This window comes from Belonocnema kinseyi, chromosome 5 (genome assembly GCF_010883055.1).
Source record: "Belonocnema kinseyi isolate 2016_QV_RU_SX_M_011 chromosome 5, B_treatae_v1, whole genome shotgun sequence".
Classification (NCBI taxonomy): domain Eukaryota; kingdom Metazoa; phylum Arthropoda; class Insecta; order Hymenoptera; family Cynipidae; genus Belonocnema; species Belonocnema kinseyi.
In genome coordinates, this window is record NC_046661.1 from 83,776,171 (window position 1) to 83,797,766 (window position 21,596).

General features: G+C 21.2%; 1 protein-coding gene across 1 annotated transcript in view; it reads right to left on the bottom strand.

Annotated features, from left to right (window-relative positions):
- LOC117172813 (pre-mRNA-splicing factor ISY1 homolog) overlaps positions 1-9,353 on the bottom strand; it is a 16,991-nt gene extending 7,638 nt beyond the window's left edge. The window contains exons 1-3 of the mRNA XM_033361052.1: positions 9,227-9,353; positions 8,952-8,974; positions 554-869 (exon numbers count right to left, since the gene is read on the bottom strand). Of these exons, the coding sequence (XP_033216943.1) occupies positions 554-869; positions 8,952-8,974; positions 9,227-9,229 (342 nt within the window). The 5' untranslated portion in view covers positions 9,230-9,353. The remainder of the gene's footprint in view (positions 1-553; positions 870-8,951; positions 8,975-9,226) is intronic.
- Between the last annotated feature and the right edge of the window lie 12,243 nt (positions 9,354-21,596).

Below are 21,596 nucleotides of genomic sequence, written 5' to 3' on the forward strand. Positions count from 1 at the left end.
TCTTTTATAATTATTAAATTTAATTATTAAATAAAATATATTATTAATTTAATATATATTTAAATTATATTTTATATATTATTTTAAACTTAAAAATTAATTGAAAATATAAATCAAATTTTACTTAAAATACAAAATAATTTTAAATAAAACTAATTTTATTTTAGTTATTTTAAATGAATTTGTTTTAATAATTAAAATGAATTTAAATATAAAATTTAAACATTGTATGATATGTATATATAAATATTATTATAATATAAATATTCTAATAAAAGGGGCATTATATTTTGTTGCAAATTCAAGTCTTTTGTTAAAAAGTCATCTTTTATCGTAGAAAATATATTTTTTTGAAATAAATTTCAAAACTTTAAATTTGTATCGGAAATATTTTTCTGCTCCCTTTATAAAAGATTCTATGTGAAAAAAATAGAAGATTAATATACTGTTATTTGAATATTAATTATCCAAGGAAAAATTAGGGAAATTTGAAATTTATAAATGAATAATTAGTTAGTTAATTAATCAGTAATAATTAGTTTAAAATACATACTTCTCGTCCTTCGTGATCCAGCATTCGAGGACCAGTTCTCGAATAATCCGGACCTCCCAATTCTTTAATTTGCGCCTCCCAATGTCTTTTTTCTCGAAGGAGTTTATTGATCTCGTCATTTAAATCTCTGATGCGAAATTCTCCCAAACCCGCATTTTGAATTTGCGATACTTTTTTGGCAATTTCGCGAATTATTTGTGAACGCCACTTTTCACATTTTTTTAGATCACGGCACTCAGATGCCAGGAAGGGACGTCTTTCCTGATCTTTTTTGCCACCGTCGGAACTCGCTGCTCTCCACCGAGCCAGGGTTGTCCTAAAATTTTTAATTAATTTGCGAGAAAGAAAAAGGAATTAATTTAAAAAAAGAACTAATAATTCAAATATTCTATGAAATAGAGAGTAATAAACAAAAACTTTAAAAATAAATTAAAATTCAAGATCGAATTCGATTTTAAATGCTTTAAATTTCTAAGATTAGAAGTCGAAATGAATTGAATTTCCAACAAAATAATTAAATTTTCAATTCAAAAAAATTGTAAATTTTAAAGCTAAAAATTCTACTTTTTTAAAAAACAGTTGACTTTTAAACCCAAAAACCCAAATAAAGGATTTTTAAATAACAACAAAATAATTTTTAAACAAACAGTCTCCAAATTGTTAAATTTTTAAGCCAAAAAATAAATTTTCTAGAAGACATTCGATTGTTTAACAAAAAAGATGAATTTTCTACAAAATAATTCAATTTTAAATCCATAAATATGAATTTTTAACAAAAAAGTTTATTTTCAAACAAATAGTTAAATTTTCAGTCTACAAAGATGAATTTTGAAACAATTTGTCGAATTATCCAACAAAGAAGATTAAAATTCAACTGAAAATAGTTTAACTTTCAACCAAATAGTTGAATTTTCTATCCAAAAAGACAAATTTTTAACTATTTTGTTCAAAATTTGTCTTTTTGGATAGAAAATTCAACTATTTGTTTGAAAGCGAAACTATTTTCGATTGAATTTTAATCTTTTTGTTGTAAAATTCGACCACCGTCTTCAAAATTCGAATTAAATCTACAATAAAAAAAGGAATTAATTTAAAAAAGAACTAATAATTGAAATTTTATATGAAATCGAGATTAATAATAATAGAAACTCTGATAATAAATAAAAATTTAAATGTTAAATTCAGAATAAAAAAAAGTTAACTTCTCTTTTTGCAGTTACCACATTGAATTTGATTTTTAATTCTTTAAATTTCTAAGATTTGATTTTGAAATAAATTGAAGTTTCAACAAAATAATTAAACTGTCAATCCCAAAAAATTAATTATCTAGCAAAAAAAATGAATTTTCAAGAAAACAATTAAGTTTTCAAGCTAAAAATTCAACATTTTTTAAACAGTTTACTTTTAAACTGAAAAAACCAAACAAAGGAATTTTAAACAACAAAAAAATATTTTTTAATGAAACAGTTGTCAAATCGTTAAATTTTTAAGCCCAAAAAATGAATTTTCTAGAAGACAGTCGATATTTTAACGAAAAACATGAATTTTCTACAAAACAATGAAATTTTTAATCCAAAAAATATTTATTGTCAAGAAAAGAGTTTATTTTTAAACAAACAGTTAAATTTTTAGTTTACAAAGATGAATTTTCAACCAATTGTTCAAATTTTACTACAAAAAGGATTAAAATTCAACCGAAAATTGTTTCGCTTTCAATCAAATAGTTGAATTTTCTATCCGAAAAGACAAATTTTTAAGAAAATAGTTCAAAGTTTGTCTTTTCGGATAGAAAATTCAACTATTTGGTTGAAAGCGTAACTATTTTCGGTTGAATTTTAATCTTTTTTGTTGTAAAATTCGACAATCGCCCTAAAAATTTTAATTAAATTTACGAGAAAAAAAGCAATTTATTAAAAAAGAATAAGTAATTTAAATTTTATATGAAATCGAAAGTTATAATAACAGAAACTTTGATAATAAATTGACAATTAAGATGTTAGATTCAGGATAAATAAAAATTTAAACTAAAAAGTCTACTTTTTTAAAAACAGTTGACTTTTAAACCCAAAAAACCAAATAAAGGAATTTTAAACAACAAAATAATTTTTAACTAAACAGCTGCCAAACAGTTAAATTTTTAAGACAAAAAAAATAATTTTCTAGAAGACAGTCGATATTTTAACAAGAAAGATGAATTTTCTACAAAATAATTAAATTTTAAATCCAAGAATATGAATTTTCAACAAAAAATTTTACTTTTCAAACAGTTAAATTTTTAAGACAAAAAAAAATTTCCAGAAGATAATCGATATTTTAACAAAAAAGATGAATTTTATACAAAACAATTAAATTTTAAATAAAAAAATATGAATTTTCAACAAAAAAGTTTATTTTTCAAAGAAACAATTAAATTTGCAGTATATAAAGATAAATTTTCAACCAATTAGTCGAATTTTACAACAACAAATATTAAAATTCAACCGAAAATAGTTTTGCTTTCAACTGAATTTTCTATCCGAAAAGAATAATTTTTAGCTATTTTGTTCAAAATTTGTCTTTTCGGATAAAAAATTCAACTATTTGATTGAAAAAGAAACTATTTTCGGTTGAATTTTAATTTTTTTTGTCAAATTCGACCATCGTCGAAAGTCGCTGCTCTCCACCGAGCAAGGGTCGTCCTAGAAATTTTAATTAACTTTACGAGAAAAAAAGTAATTAATTGAAAAAGAACTAAAAATTTAAATTTTATATATAATCGAGATTAATAATAATAGAAACGCTGATAATAAATTAAAACTTAAGATGTTAAATTCAGAATAAATAAAAATTTAAACTCCTCTTATTGTAGTTAGCACACTTAATTAGATTTTAGACGCTTCACATTTCTAAGATTTAGAAATATATTGAATTTCCAACAAACTAATTTTTTAAAAAAAGAGTTGACTTTTAAGCCCAAAAAACAAAATAAAGGTATTTTAAACAACAAAAAATAGTTTTTAACTAAACAGTTGCCAAATCGTTAAATTTGTAAACCAAAAAAAAGGAATTTTTAGAAGACAGTCGATATTTTAACAAAAAACATGAGTTTTCTACAAACCAATTACATTTTAATCCAAAAATATGAATAGTTAACAAAAGAGTTTTATTTTCAAACAAACAGTTTAATTTTTAGTCTACAAAAATAAATTTTCAACCAATTTGTCGAATTATCCAACAAAGAAGATTAAAATTCAACCAAAAATAGTTGAATTTTCAATCCAAAAAGACAAATTTTTAACTATTTTGTTCAAAATTTGTCTTTTGGATAGGAAATTCAACTATTTGGTTGAAAGCGAAACTATTTTCGGTTGAATTTTAATTTTCTTTGTGGGGTAATTCGACAAATTGGTTGAAAATTTATTTTTGTAGACTGAAAATTTAACTGTTTGTTTGAAAAAAATTTGAATTTTTCCAAATTCAAAATAATTTAGGAATTTTTTCGGGAACTTTTAAATATATTTCAAAATGAATTAAATTTTTTCGATGACTTTTAGAAAATCCTTCAGATTAAAAAAATTTTAATTTATAAATAATAATAAGACAATTATTATTTGTAAAAGTATTAGAGAATTTTAAGGGATATTTAGATGTTTTAAAAAGATTCGAATTAAATTTAGAACTTGAAATAATTTCAAATACTTACAGGCGAATTAAAAATAAAATGTAGATTTTTGCAGATTTCAAACAAAAAATTTAGAATTTTTTTAATAATTGTGAAAGACTTATGAAGAATAAATTTTTTTTAAGATTCTTAGAAAAATTTAAAAATTATTGTAACAGAAAGTTTAAGAAGATTTTAAGAGATTAAAAAAATTATCAATGAAAAACATGGAAGATTTTAAGGATTTTTTTTAAGTTGCAGAATTTTCAAAAATTGTAGGAAAATTTCGATTAATTTTAAAATATATTAAGAAGTTCTGAAAAAAATGTTAACACACTTCGTTTAAATTACTTGAAATAATTTCAAGTTTTTAATTAATTAAAATTTTTTCTAAACTTCTATAAAAACTTCCCATTAGAGATGAATTAAGAAAAAAGTTGAATTTTTAATTTAAAAAATGTGAATTTTAACAAAGAAGTTTTTTTTGCAAACGAACAGTTCAATTTTCTACCTAGAAAGATGCATTTTCAACTAATTGGTCGAATTTTACAACAAAAAAGATTAAAATCTAACCGAAAAAAGTTTCGCTTTCAACCAAATAGTTGAATTTTAAAGCTAAAAAGATGAAATTCCAGAAAGCAATAAAAATTTAAACACGAAAAATTGAATGGTTAAGAAAATAATTTAATTTTTAACAAAATTGTTGAATTTTTGACCAAATACTTGTATTTTAAATTAAAGAAGATGAATTATTAACCCAAAATGGAATATTTCAATTTAAAGATAAGGAAATTATTTAATAATAAATGTATAACCAATTGAAAGTCCAATTTTCAAACAAAAAAGATTAAACTAAAACGAAAGACATTTGTATTTTGAAGCCACGAAGATTGATTTTTCAACTAGAAATACATATTTTGAACCGAAATTTGAATTGGTAAATTTTCAGCTAAAAAGATTAATGCTCAACAAAAGAATTGAATTTTTATACAAGAAAATTCATTTTTAAGAAGGAAGTTTAAATTTCATCCAAGTAATCAAATTTCCAATTAAAAAAGATGAATTTCTAAAACATGGAATGTTTCATTTTCAGTGTAAAAAACGAATTTTCAAACCAAAAAATTATTCCAAAAAATAGTTTATTTTTTACTTAAAAAGGTGAATCTTAAATTCAAAAATGATTTTTTTTTAAAGCAGTTCAACTTTGACCGAAGGAGTCGAATTTTCAACCAGAAATAATTAATTTTCTAAAAAAAACAGAGATCAATTTTTAACAAAAGAGTTGAGGTGCTCAGCTACAAAGTCAAATTTTCTAGAAAGAAATCGAATTTTTAAACCAAATAGTCGAATTTTCAACGACATAGTTGCATTTTCTGTTAAAATAAATTAATTGTAACAAAATGGTTGAATTTTCAACGAAATAAATGGTTTTTCAACCTAAAAAGATGAATTTCCAACAAAAAGACGGATTTTGAACGATATACATGAATTTTAAACTCATAAAAATAAATTTATATTGTTAAGAATATTAATTTTTTACAAAAAAAAACACAAATTCTTAACAATATACAATATATTTAAAATAGAAAATATCAATTTCTATCTGAAAATGGAATACGTAAATTTTTAGTCAAAAAATTAATTGTCAAAAAAAAATTACAAACAAAGATATGAATTTGCAACTCAAAGTTTCAATTATCAAGGACAATTTTTGTTAACAAAACAGTATATTAATTTTCTAGTATTATAGAAAATTTTTAATAGAATAGTAGAGTTTTCAACAAAATTTGCGCACCAAAAAGATTGTGCTTGAATCGAAAACAGTTGCATTTTTAACATTATTTAAAAAAAAAATAAAGACGTTTAAAGCAAAGATAAGAATTTTCAACGAAACAGTTGAATTTTTAACTTAGTAACAAGATTTTTCAACAAAATATATAAATTTTAAACGAAACCTTAAAATTTTAAACTAAAAAGGAGAACTTTTCAAACAAATACTTGAATTATAAACTAGAAAAATATCCGTTTTAAATCACAAAAGAATAGTTAAATTTTGAGCTACAAAAATTAATTTTCCATTTTAAAAAATTTCGAGCAAAGTAGTTTTAATTTAAACCAAAAAGATAACTTTTCAACAAATCAAATTTTTTGATCAAATTTTGATCAAAATTGATTTGTTTTTTACAAATATCAACTGCAAATGAAATAGTTAAATGATCAGTTTAAAAAATTAATTTTTTATTCACAAAATCAAATTTCGACCAAAATCACGAATTATTAACAACAGTATTAAATTATTGACCAAGTAGTTATATTTTGAATCAAAAAGATAACTTTTTGACCAAAATATTAATTGTTAAGCAAGAAGATTAATTTTCTAGAAAAAAAGATTTTTTTACAAAACACATCAACTTTTAATGAAATATTTAAATTTGCAACTAAAAATCACGATTTTCCACCAATATGTATGAATTTTTCATTAAAATTGATTTTTTTACAAATATTAACTACAAAGGGTTTAGTTAAATGTTCAGTTAAAAAAATTAATTTTCCACAAAATCAACTTCAGACCTAAATTGCGAATTTTTAACAAAAGTGTTTAACCATCGACCAAATGAATTTATTTTTAATCAAAAAGATAACTTTTCAACCAGGGAGATAAATTCTTAAATAAGAAGATCAATTTTCGCGAAAAAAACTATTTTTTCACAAAGAAACATAAACTTTTAAAGAAATAGTTAAATTTTCAAATAAAAACCACAATTTTTCAACAATATACATGAATTTTCAAAAAATAAGATTCATTTTCTACAAAAAAGACGATTTTTTAACAAAATACATGCATTTTCGACGAAACTGTTGAATTTTCAAGCAAGAAGATTACTTTCTACTAAAACACGATTTTTTAAAAACAAAATACAAGATTTTTTACCTAAATAATTAAATTTTTAACTAAAAACAACGATTTTTCACCAATATACATGAATTTTCAAAAAAGAAGATGCATTTTTTACCTAAAACACGATTTTTCAACAACATACATAAATTTTCAACGAAGAAAGGCAACTTTAAAAAACAAAATGAATTAATCTTAAAAACAAGATTAATTTTCTACCTAAAAAGATCATTTTTCATCAAAATACATGCATTTTTGACGAAAGTGTTGAATTTTCACATCAAAAAGAGAAATTTTCAACCAAATAGTTGAACTTTGAACTTAGAAAGATGAGTTTTCAATTAGAAAAATAAATTTTTAAGCAAAACGAATAATTTTCTAGAAAAAAAAAATTTTTTTTACAAAATACATAAACTTTTAATGAAATAGTCAAATTTGCAACTAAAAACCACGATTTCCCACTAATATGCATACATTTTCAAATAAAAAGATTATTTTTTTATAAAAAAATACGATTTATCAAACAAAATACATAAATTTCAAACAAAATACATGAATTTTCAATCAAAATTGATTTTTCTTACAAATATCATCTACAAATGGAATAGTTAAATGTTCAGTTAAAAAAAATGAATTTTCCACAAAATCAAATTTCGACCAAATTACGAATTATTAAAAAAAATAGTTTAACTATCGACCAAGTAGATTTATTTTGATTAAAAAAATCCACGTTTTGACCAGAAAAATAAAATTTTAAAGCAAGAAGATTAATTTTCCAGAAAAAAACAACTATTTTTTCACAAAATACATCAACTTTTAATGAAATAGTTGAATTTTCAACTGAAAAACAAAAATTTTCACCATAATACATGAAAATTTCCAAAAGTGAGATTAATTTTCTACCAAAAAGACGATTTTTTAACAAAATACATGCATTTTCGACGAAACTGTTGAATTTCCAAGCAAGAAGATTACTTTCCACTAAAAGATGATTTTTTAAAAACAAAATACATGATTTTTTACCTAAATAATTAAATTTTTAACTAAAAACAACGATTTTTCAACAACATACATAAATTTTCAACGAAGAATGTCAATTTTTCAACAAAATACATGAATCTTAAAAACAAGAATATTAATTTTCTGCCAAAAAATATGATTTTTCATCAAAATACATGCATTTTTGACGAAATTCCACTAAAAAAGAGAAATTTTTAAGCAAATAGTTAAATTTTGAACTTAGAAAGATCAGTTTTCAATCAGAAAAATAAATTTTTAAGCAAGAAGATTAATTTTCTAAAAAAAAAACTATTTTTTTACAAAATACATTAACTTTTAATGTAATAGTCAAATATGCAATTAAAAATCACGATTTTTGTAAACAAGAAAATTAATTTTGTACCAAACAAACGATTTTGAACGAAATACATGATTTTTTTACCGAAGCAGTTAAATTTTCAACTTAAAAATATGATTTTTCAACAAATACATGAATTTTCAAAATAGAACATTAATTTTTACCAGAAAAGACTAAACAGTCGAAATTTCAATTTAATAAATAATTTTTTTATCCACACGTAGAATAGTCAAATTTGCAGTAGAAAAAAAAACCATCACAAAAAACAATTTTCAACCAAAGCATACATATAATTGTGATAATTTAAACTTTCGAAACAATCAAGTTTGAAATCGAATTCAATTTATGTTTCAGTTTTTGTCGAATTTCCGTTTAGAGCAAATATTTTTTAAATAAAAAAAAATTTTACGGTGCCTGAAAATTCACAATATAAAATAATATTAAAATAAAAATAATAAATTAATAAAATTTATAAACGATATAGTATATAGGTTATGTTACTCACATTGCTTTTTCGGCGTTTCGCGCCTGAAATAATAAAAGATTTATACATTTAGTTACTTTAATATACTCAGCATAAAGATAATTAATTTAAATATTTTTTACAATTACTCGAAACATAATACAAAAGATTCTTAGATAAAAAATAATAAGAAACCGAAAGTTTCAAATAAGACTTCAAATTCGTTTTGAAATATAAAAAAATCAACAAATGACTGAAATAGGTAAAACTTTACACAAAAAAGATGAATAAACGCAAGTTTTATTTGATTTACTTACCATTTTGATTAGTTTTGTGGTATTAAACACACAAATAAAAAATAAGTGTTCTACGTTACGTGGTTTACGTCCTTTGACGTTTTGATTTTTTAGGTTATGTTTTTAAAACGCCGGTATTGCAGATCCTGTCGTTAGGCGACGCTAGTGAAAAGTGCGCGAAATTTTAAATCTTTGAAACATTTTATTCAATTAATTACATAATGGTAAAATTTTCAAAAAGTAAATTTCTGGATTTGAAATCGTAAAATAAAACTAAAATGTTTACGTTATATTTTAAATCACGAAAATCTTTAAATTTAAACAGAAACTTATCAAAATTACATATAGATATTCTTCACAGGTTTTTGAAATTTTTGACTTATTAATTTGGAATCTTTTGTTCTTAATTCTTGTTTGACTCAATATTTGATTACCAAAAAAAAACTTTCATTTCTTATTTACCTTTTAAATTATTTTTATTAAATAAAAGGAATGAAATTCAAATATAAATACAATTGTGCTCAGTACGTGAGAAAATGTAGGTTTCGGAAATCGAAATGATATCTATATTATAACATAGATATCATTTAACTTTCTTTGTCATTTGTCATTGTTAAAAAAAATTACTATAAGAAAAATAATTGATTAAAGAAAATAATTAAATTAAATTAATTTATTATCTTTCACGTTATTTTGACTCATACATTTTTAATCAAATATATATAAAATAAGAAAAAAAATGTATTTTCTTTTAAACATGTGTTTTCCGAAATAAGAAATCATAAAAATTTGTCCTATTATCTATTCAGAAGTTTCGTAAAAATTTCAAAAATTATTCAAAGTTTTTAATAAGTGTAAACAAAATTTAGGTTTTTGAAAGTTTTGAAGTAAAATTTGTAAAGGTTTTTCAGAATTTCGAAAGGTTTTAAGATAATAAATTTTTTTGTAAGATTCCAGAGAAGATTTAAGAATGATTTATTTATTCTTTAAATTAACTTAAAGAGAAAAATTTCGCAGAATTCCAAACATTAAAAAAAATCTCCACAAATATTCACGAAGACCATTGAAGTTTTAAAGAAAATTTTTCTAATATTATAGAATTTTAAAATAATCGTAAGAAAAAATCAATTAATTTAAAAATATATTTAGTTTTAAGAATTTTTTAGGGTTTTAGGGAAATAACAACATTTTTATAAAATTCGTGGTAAAAATTAAAATCTATTTTTCTATTTATAAATTAATTTTTAAAGAAAAATTAAACAGATTTTTAGAGGTTTTGTTTTGTTCATTTCTCACAGATTTCAAAAGATTTAAAATCCGACTCATTAAAAAAGTATTAAGTGAAAAAAATTTTTTTTTAAATAACTTAAAATTTTTTCATATCAAAATAAGGTTTGAAAAAAAAACTTAATTAAAATATTGAAGTTAACTCAAATTAAAAAAAAAAAAAACATTTTTTAATAATTTCAAAGTAATTCAAAACTTGAAAAGATTTGACAAAATAAAAAGTGTATATTTGAAGACTTTGGAATAAAATCAGGTTTCTAAATCTTCGAAAACATTTCCAAAAATTGCGAAGAAGAATCTGGACGCTTTTGAGGACAATTATTTTTTTATTTTTTAGGATTTAATTCAATTGTAAGAAAATTGCAATCATTTAAAAAGATATTTAGAAGGATTAGAAATTTTGAAAGGACTCGCAAATACTTAAAAATTTTGAATGAAAACAAAATGTCAAACAGCGTCAATTTATGGAAATTTCTAAACAAAATTATAAACGTTTCAAGTATTTTTTAAAGTTTCAAGAAAATTTTATTATTTTGTTAAAAATCGTATTTTTTAGTTGAAATTCAACTATTTGGTTGAAAATTAATGTATTTTGCTAAATTATAATGAAAATTTAAACTGCTTAGTTAAATGTTAAAATCGTTTCTTAAAAATTCATTAAATTATTCTCGAAGATTCATCATTTTAGATGAAAATTATTCTATTTTGGTTGGAAATTAAACTATTTCGTTGAAAGTTGAACTACTTGAGATGCATTTTTTTGTTGAAGATTCATAATTTTTTTTAATTCATCTCTTTGCTTAAGAATTTAAATATTTTGTTGAAAGTTAATTTTTCTTCTTCTTTAAGGGTATTTTAGCTTCTATTAAAGTCAAAAACATTCTTGGTTAAATCATCAACTATTACACTTTTCGTCTGGAATATATATTTTTTAGTTGAATAAAATTCAACTACCTGATTGAAATTTAAATTTTATTTATTTATTTATATTAAATCAAATAAATAATTATTTAATTCAAAAAAGATTAATTAGACTAAAAATATATTCATTTTATAGAAAGAGTTGATGTATTTATACTAATAAAGAATTTCTTTAGATGAATAAAATATTTTCTTCACATAAATATTTTTTTTCAGTGAAAGAAAATATTTCATCTGATTAATAAAACTAATTTATTCATTAAAAATAAAGATTTTTTCATTTCATTGGAAGAGATTTTTCTTTCGCTGTAGAATACGAAAAAATATATATATATAATAAATATCAATTAATAATTAATTAATTACTAATATTAAGAATAAATATTTATTTTTGGAAATATTTCACTAAGATAAATACATATTTCGTGATTCATTATAATTTAAAGATTCTAAAAAATTCTTAGTTTATTTAACTTTGTTGAAAGAATCAGCAGGAAACGTTTTTAAACTAAAGACAGAGTACATCACGTTTATAATTTCACAGTGACCTTCTTATTTTTTCAATAGAGTTTAGAATGTTACACAATAACTTTGTTTATTATATTTTTCTATTTTTACAAACTTTTTAAATTATTATATACAGCATTAAATAGTTTTATTTATTTGTATCAAGAAATTAGTTGCTTTCCTAATTACCCTCTCTAAATTAGCAAATATATTAATTAATCGAATTATTAGAAATTTAAAAAAAAAGATCAATTGTTATTTGAAGAGTCTACAAAATTCTTATTTTCCTTAATTTTGTTTAAACAATCAGAAATAAATGTTTTTAAAATTTTTTAACACCATCGCGTAATTTTATTAAATTTTTCTATTTTTATAGTCTTCCATGTTCATAAAATTTCTAAAATAATTAAATAGTCCTAAATATTTTTTTTTACCAAAATAATTCTTTTTCCTCTATTGAATTAGGAAATATCACGATTCCTCGAATTTGTAACTTTCTACTAACCAATTAGTGGCTAATCGAATCCGTAGATTTTAATTTTTTAATTTCTTTAATGGAACCAATTGAAGGCAAATAATTTTCACAAATATTACTAAACAATTGCGATTTTCTATGGAAATTGAGAAAAATTATCAACTGGACAAAATTTTGATAATCTAAAACAGCATTATGTGAAAAGTAGCGCATTGGAGTCCCGGAAGATGTATTATTAATTTCGAGTCCATTGATCCATTTTAATTAAAGGATTCTAAAATTAGTTTTTTCAACTTTTTTTAAACAATCAGAAAAATATCTTTATTGCTAAATATCAAGCACGTTAGAAATTACCAGTTGTTGATATTTGCATTGCATTTTTTAAATTGAAATAATTACTTTTGTCTGAATCTGAAAAATTCCAGAATAATAAAATTTCCAAATAATAAAAATGTTTAATAATAGAATTCCCGAAATGGAAAATTCCCAATAATAAAATTACGAAATTACAAAATTCCAGAATTGGTAAATATCCGAATTATAAAATTCCAAAACTGTTCATAATATTACCAAATTAGAAAATTTCCGATTGTTTATAATAATACCGAATTTTCAAAATTTCTGAATAGTAAAATTCTTGACAGAAAATTACCGAATTATAAAATATCCCAATACAATTTTTTTTTAATAATAAGAAATGTTTAATTGTTTATATTTTGGATATTTCTAGTTTAGATATTTTGTACTTTGGCAATTTTCAAATTTAGTTATAATGTAGACTGTTCGAGAATTAATACGACGGAAAATATCGAAAAATCAAATTTCGGACACTGTGAAGTTTCTGAATTGGAAAATGCCCAAAATATAAAAATCCCGAATTGGAAAATTTTGACATAATAAAATTCCGGAATTGGGAAATTTTTTAATATTAAAATTTCCGAATTGGAAAATTTCTGATAGTTTATAATATTACGGAATTTGAAAATTCCCTCAAGAAAATTGCCGAATTATGAGATATCCGAACTAAAAAAATCCCACAATTACAATAAAATTTTTTAAACAAAAATATTTTATTATTGTACGTTATGAATGAATAATAATTATAAAAAAGAATTTTTAATATTTTAAATTCGGGAATTTTCCAGTTCGGATATTTCATATTTTGGTAATTTTCTGCGTGAATTTTCAAATTCGATAATATCATAAACTGTTCAGAAATTTTATTATATGGAAATTTTTTCATCATTCAGAAATTTTGTTTTTTACGAATCTTATAGTTTGTTAATTCTATTAATAAGGAATTTTCCAATATAGAAATTTTATTATTTAGGAATTTTCCTATTCGGGAATTTTAGTCTTTGGAATTTTATTTTTCGAGATTTTTCAATCGGTCGATTCCCGATAGAGAATTTGCCATTTTATAACATTTCAGAATTTAAAAAATACCCATTCTTCATATATATAATTTATTGATTGAAAATGCATTAATCAAATATTTTTATTTAAAAAAATTATTATCAATTTTAGAATTTTCTAAAATTATTGTTTGAATTTGTAATAACTATAATTGAAAAAAATCGAGAATTTTCTATTTCGAATATTTTATTATTCGGAAATTTTATAATTCGGTAATATGGGATGACTGAATAACCCGAAAAAATTTAATTCTCGACATTTTTAAATATTTAATAATAATAATCGAATTTGAAAATTCCCGAAGGTACGCCTGATAAATCTCAACAAATTAAATTCCCGACACTGTAACAATGCGAAATTTCCTGCATAATAAAATTCCCAAATAATAAAGTTGCCAAACAGGTTACCGAATTACCGAATTACCGAATTGGAAAATTCCCGACAGTTTATAATATTCCCGAATAATGAAATTCCCGACAAATAATTACCAAATTATGCAATTCCCGGATTTGAACAATTAAAAGTTTTTTTTTATAAATATTGTATGTTTATTAAATATACAATAATCAAACATTCCTATAACAATTTTCTTTTAAAGATTGATTTTTCTGAAATTACTGTTATGATATTTCTGGATAAAAATTTTTTCAATATTTTGATATTAAATTCAAATAATAAATTTAGAAATTTGAAACATTACAAATAATTTTTTGTATGAAAATATTTTGTTATTGTGATTTTAATAAATAAATAATATTTATGAAAAGATTTTAAAGGCTTAAATTCGGGAATTCTATAGTTCATACTTAATTTAAACAAATTATTAGACATTTTCGACTTAAAAAAATTAAACTATTTGTCTGTCTTTTTACATGGAGGGGCTTAATAATTTTATAAGTTGAGGAAAACAAAGGGCTTAAACAAATTATTATTGTCAATAAACTATCGTTATCGATAATAATGCCAGACAGTCGCGGTTTTTTACTGAAATTTTAAACTTTTTGTCCAATTTTCACTAAGTGATGTAATAATTAATGCAAGTTAATGAAAAAAGTTGTTGAAGCAATTTATTACTGCTTATAATTATCTTCTCTTAGATAAGTGCTGAAAATTTGTGGTTTTTTCTGAAATGTTAAACTTTGATTTGCATTTTTAGTTATGAATAAATAATTAATAAACATTCGTTTTATAAAACTTTTATATTTTTCACATTTGCTTTGTTTATAACATTTTTAAAATTATTATATACAGTTTTGAAAAATTTTCTTTTTACCAAGAATTTGGGATTTTCTGCTACTGCTAGTAATAATAATAGTAATAATAATAAATTTATTGTTTTAAAACCTTTCAAACATTTTATGTTCGGTTTTTCATTTTTTTATCTTTAGAAATTTTGATATATTTCTCAATCTTTTCAAAACTTCTACATCTTTGTAATATCTCTTTAAAATATTGAAGTTCTTCCACAAATAAACAAAAAATCCTGTAATATTAAAAAATTGCCTCAAAATCTTACAGATTCTTTTTCATAATTTTAAGAAATAATTTTTAATGTTTCGAAATCTGTTTCATAATAATCTTTTTTGCGCATATAAACAATTATCAAATGTTTAAAATTTTTTAAAAAGTGTCCTTAAATAATTAATTTAAAAAATCGACATTTTGTTCAAATTTTTTTTTCTTTACAAATTTTAAATTATTTTTGGAATTTTTGTCAAAATTTCTAAATATCTTTTAAAATAATTGAGATTTTTTTAATCTTGAGAAATTACCTGACAAACTTTCAGATTCTTTTCTCAGATTTTCGGCTTTTACAAAAACGTTTTGAAATACGTTTATATTTCTTTAAAAACTAATTTTTAAAAATAAATAATCATTCTAAATCTTTCCAGATATCTTAGAAAAACTGTATTATCTTGAAACCTTAAGAATTCTTAAAGGCATTACAAATTTTATTTCATAATCTTTAAAAATTTACATTTTATTAGCCACTTTTTTAAATCGTTTCAAATTTTTAATCATTTTTGAAATTCTTTTAAAGCGTTTAAATATCTTTTAAATTGATTTAGATTTTTCCTACATTTTTTCAAGCCTGAAACATTTTTTAAAATTACCTTACAAACTTCCACATTCTCTTTCCACATTTTTGGAATTATTTTTAAACGTTTTGAAATCTGTTGAAATTTTCATTGAAAATTAATTTTTTTAATATAAACCATTCAAAATTTTTCCCGGCATGTTTAAAAAACGGTATTATCTTGAAACCTTTCGAAGCTCTTCAAAATATTAAAAATTGTATTTGAAAATCTTCAAAAAAATGCTACATTTTTTTCAAATATTCTCTAATTTCTATTGATTTTTTTATGATTAAAATATCTAAATATCTTTTAATATGATTCAAATTTTTCTAAAATGTGTTAATTTGTTTAAATAAACAATAATTTCAAATCTTCCCAGGATTGTCATGAAATTTTTTTATTCTCTTGAAACCTTTAGAAATTCTTTAAACGCTTCTACAATGTTTTACGAAATCTTCAAAAATCTACATTCACCCTTTCATTTTTTATCTTTTTAAATTTTAAATTATTTTTGATTTATCCTTTAATTTATTTAAATTCTGGAAAATGACTTTCAAACTTTCAGATTTATTTTCTAAATTTTCGAAAATCTTTTTGAATTCCTTGAAATTTGTTCCCTTCAAATTAATTTTTCCAAATAAAAAATCATTTTTAATCTTCTGGCGAATCTTAAAACAAAACTGTATTATTTTGAAACTTTTAAAAATTCTAGAAAACTTTCACAATATTATTATTATATTATAGTATCTGAGAACATTAGAAATTTTCAGAAAATTTAAACATTTAAAATTTTAAAAGATATTGGAAGTTTTGAAGGAATTTAAAAAATCATTTGAAATTTTAAAAGATTTAAATTAGACCTGAACAAAGCGTTTATATTTTATTTTGAAAAATTAATTTTAACAGAAAATTTAAGCGGAGTAAAAAAATGTTAAACGAATTCCAAAAAAGTCGAGAAATAATCTAATAAATAGCAGATTTAGAAATTTTTAAAAGATAAAAAATAGTTTAATTTGTAAAAATAAAAAATGTGAAACAGAATGTGGATTTACGAAGATTTTGAAAACAAATTTAGAAGCATTTAAAGAATTTTTCAACGTTTCGACTGCATTACGAAATTTTCTTATGGTTGCTATGCATTTTTTCAATGATTTTTTTTAATGTCAATATTTAAAGAATTGTTTTAAAGTAATTTTTTTCTCAATTTTTCTGAAAAAAAATTAGGAACAATTCGAATCCTTTTAAACTTTTTTTTGAAGGCATTGAAAAAATTGGGAAAAATTGAAACTTGGAAGTTTGAAAAATATTGAAAAATATTTATAAATTTTAAAAGATAAAAAATGTAAAACAAAATGTAGAATATTGTAGATTTCGAAGAAAAATTTAGAAGCGTTTTAAGAATATTTCAAGACTTCAACAGAATAGCAATATTTTTTTAAGATTACTGGCAAATTTTTTTAACATATTTTTTTAAATATCCATGCTTAAAGGAAGTTTTAAAAGATTTCGGCACCTTTCAAAATATTTCTAAATTTCGATTTATTTTAAAACATATTTTAAAAGATGTGTTGAATATTAATTTTCAAAGAATAGTTTTAAGGACGTCAAAATATTTCAAAAGATTTCTAAAACTACAGAAAAAAATCTGGAAAATATTTAAAGCCAACCAAATTTTTAATTTTCAATATTACTTTATTATTTAATTAAATAATCATATCAATTTCGTAGCTTTTATTCTAGAATATTTATTGCTGTTAAATTAATAATATCCACATATTTCATAATTATCTTAAAAATTCGTAAAACGTGTTAAACAAAAATAGATATGAAAACTATGTAATAATCATTTTCCATGCTGAATCATATGGAATGGACATGCTTAATCAGGTTAAGTAAAAAATTATAGTTAAGGTGTGGATGCACAAAGGAAATTTGAGAACACGTACAAGGAAATTGTTTTAATTCGCTATCTATGAAACTGACTATTTAAGGAAACAATTTTCTACATAAATATTAAAAAATTAAAATTAAAATCAGAGAAAGATTTTAAGTACTTAAATATTTTCAAAAATAATCTTTTTTACGTTTGGAAAAATTTAAAGGACGACTCAAATATCCCTAATTGGAAAATTATAATCAAATTTCCGGCAGATAATTTCCGAATTATGAAATATTTATTTATTAAAAATAAAATAATTTCATATTTTGATCCAACACTTTTTTAATGTTTTTTCCAATTATTGCCTCAATTTTAAATAATAATAATTAAAAAATACATATTTCTTAATAAAAACTGTTGTTTGAAAATGTGTATATTATTTTTTTAATTACAAAAAACGTGTTCAAAAATCGAATTTTTGATTTGTATTTTTTAATAAAAAATAATACATATTATATAACTATTTTTTAATTGTTTAAATTGAGAGAACTGAAATATCCCGGACAATGAAATTCCCAGAACGGTAACATTTCTAAATTCAATCAATAAAAAATAGTTTTTTAATACATATTATTTAATTATAGAAAATACAATAATCAAAAATAATTTTATCAAAGAAATCTTTCGTTTAAGGCTTAAGGTTTCTTTTTAATTATTGCTTAAATATAAAATATCACTAAATGAAAAAATATATTTTTTTCATATTATTTAAATCAGTGCTAAATATATTTCATTTCATATAAATATTTGATTCTTGAATTTTTATTAAATAAATATTGATGAAAAAACCAGTTTTATAATTATTTTAATTGGGAAAACTGACAAATTCTGAAAAATGTAATTCCTGATACTGCAAAATTCCTGAAAAAAGCAATAAAAAATTGTTTTTTAATAAATATATTTTAAATATTAAAAATTCAATAATCCAATTTTTTAATGAAACTTTCTTTAATTTTCAGTTTCTACAATTTATGTTTTGCATTTAAAATCAGAAAAATTGTATAAAAGATTTTATTAAAAAACAAATAGAAAAACACAAAGGCTAGAGATAAAAAAATTCTTCCTCAATTTTCTCCAAACGTAAATATTTCCTAAACAAACTTTGCAGGATTTAATTCAGCACTGATTTATCTCGAAATTTCATTTTATTTTTTTCTTATTGTTAAATTAAAAATCGGATTTTTGAGAAAGTGTTTTTAAAATGTTTTTTTAATTACTATGCTCATTTTATGACAAAATTCATCATCTGGAAATACATTTTTTTATATTTTTTTTTAATTTTAAATAAATGCGGTAATAATTATAAACTGTTCGAAAATTTTATTTGGAAATTTTCCAATTCAGGATTTTTATATTTCGTAAATTTTATTATTCTGGGATTCGAGCATGACGGGAACCTTATTTTTTGGGGATTTTTCGGTCATCTTTTCTTTTTCGGGAATTTTTAAATTCTAAAATATTATGAACTGTCAAGAATTTTATTGCTCGGAAATTTTCCAATTCGGGATTTTTATATTTCGACGATTTTATAACTTATTAGGATTTAATTTTTCGGGATTTTTAAAATTCGGTAAAATTACGAATTTTCGGGAAATTTTATTTTTCGGCAATTTTTCTGTCGTCTTTTCTTTTTAGGAAATTTCATTTTTAGGAATTTTACAAATTCAATAATATTTTGAATTGTCAGGAATTTTATTATTCGGGAATTTTGCAATTCGGGATTTTTATATTTCGATAATTTTATAACTTATAGAATTTTACTTTTTCTATATAAAAATTCTACTTTTTGTTCCAGTTAAAGTTGAATGACTTTATTCAAAATTTGTTTTTTTTTTCGATTGAATGTTTATAATTTTAATATTAAATTAAACTTTTTATTTTTAATTTTTAGTAAAAAATCATATCTTTGTTTGAAAATTCATATTTTTGTATTAAAAAAAAACTATTTTGAATAAAATTCGGAAATTTTATTTTTCAGGGATTTCGTAGTCGCTTCTTCCTTTTCAAGAAATTTATTTTTTGAGAATTTTTGAATTCAGGAATTTTAGAGTACGACAATTTTATTTTCGGGAGATTTTTTATACTTCTCTGCTTTTTTGGAAATTTTATTCGAGAATAATTCTATTTTTTGTTCCAGTTAAAGCTGAATTTGTTTTTTCGATTGAATGTTTATAATTTTAATATCAAATTCAACTTTTTGTTTTAAATTTGTAGTAAAAAAATTTTTTTTTTTTAAATTCATATTTTTGTATTCAATAAAACAACTATTTTGTAGAAAATTCGGGAATTTGATTTTTCAGGGATTTTTTAGACGCTTCTTCTTTTTCAAGAAAACTATTATTTGGGAATTTTTGAATTCAGAAATTTTAGAGTACGACTATTTTATTTTTCGGCAGATTTTGCAGTCGTTTCTTGTTTTTCGGAAATTCTATTATTCGGGAATAATTCTACTTTTTGTTCCAGTTAAAGTTAAATTACTTTATTAAAAAATTTTTTATTGCATATTTATAATTTTAATATCAAATTCAACTTTTTGTTTTAAATTTGTAGTTAAAAAATCATATTTTTCTTTGAAAATTCATATTGCTGTATTCAATAAAACAACTATTTTGTGGAAAATTTGGGAATTTGTCAGGAATTTTATTGTTCGGAAATTTTACAATTCGGGATTTTTATATTTCAAAAATTTTATAATTTCGGTAATTTTCCAACTATAAAATTGGTTTTATATTTGTTTTTCATATTTTATCACATGCCACTCTATCTTATCTATTATTCTGAATCTTTTCAAACTTTTCTACTCAATTAGGAAGTAATGCCATTTTTTGTTCATTGTGTTTGCTATCTTCACAATTAAAAATCAATTATTTAAGAATTATTCACGATTTGGAGAACAAAAACAGTGGAATTTTTCAAGAAATCAAATATGTATTCACTAACAATATATTTGAAAACACCAGATTTAATTTTGTTTTGAATTTTAAATCTTTCTGGAATATAACATAAATTTGATAAGGTGTTCATTCCACAAAAATTGTTTGAAGTATTACGAACCTTACTATGATTCATTCTTAATTCATTCAGATTACTCATAGATAATTCTCATAGATAATCCTTGAATTTCATTAAATTTTCTTCTTATAATTTTAAAAAGTTCTAAGAAAACAAAAAAAAAATTCTTAAAATTTCAGAGAAAATTGTAAATGATTTTTTATTTTGACAAAATTATCCTGTGAGAAAAGTAAAAAAGATTGCTAAAGATTTCAAATGATTTCCTACAATTTAAAAAAAAATTAAAAACGTTTTAAGAATTTTCAAAGTCTTGAAGAGAATTCAAAAAATGTCTTCAGATTTCGAAGAAAATTTTGAATGATTTTTTATTTAAAAAAATAATTTTAAGAAAATATTTTTAAAAAAATTTGAAAGATTTCCAAACGTGTCAAACACGAATCTGAAAGATTTTAAGGTAATTTTTTTAATTTTGGAAAATTTATTTAAAATTTAGGAAAAAATTAGAATAATTTTGTAAGATACATAGAAGGCTTAGAAGGTTACATTTTTTTAAATTTAGATATGGGAATATGTTAAAAAAGAATCTTGTTAAGAATTTTAAAATGTTCCATGAGAATAAAAAACATGTTCTTAAGTTTCTTGTGAAAATTTGAAACAAAGATTTAATGTAAAATTTTCAAAAAAGAATCTGGAAGATATTAAAGAAATTATATTTAGAAGGCTTAGAAGTATTAAAAATTCGTGGGAATATTAAAG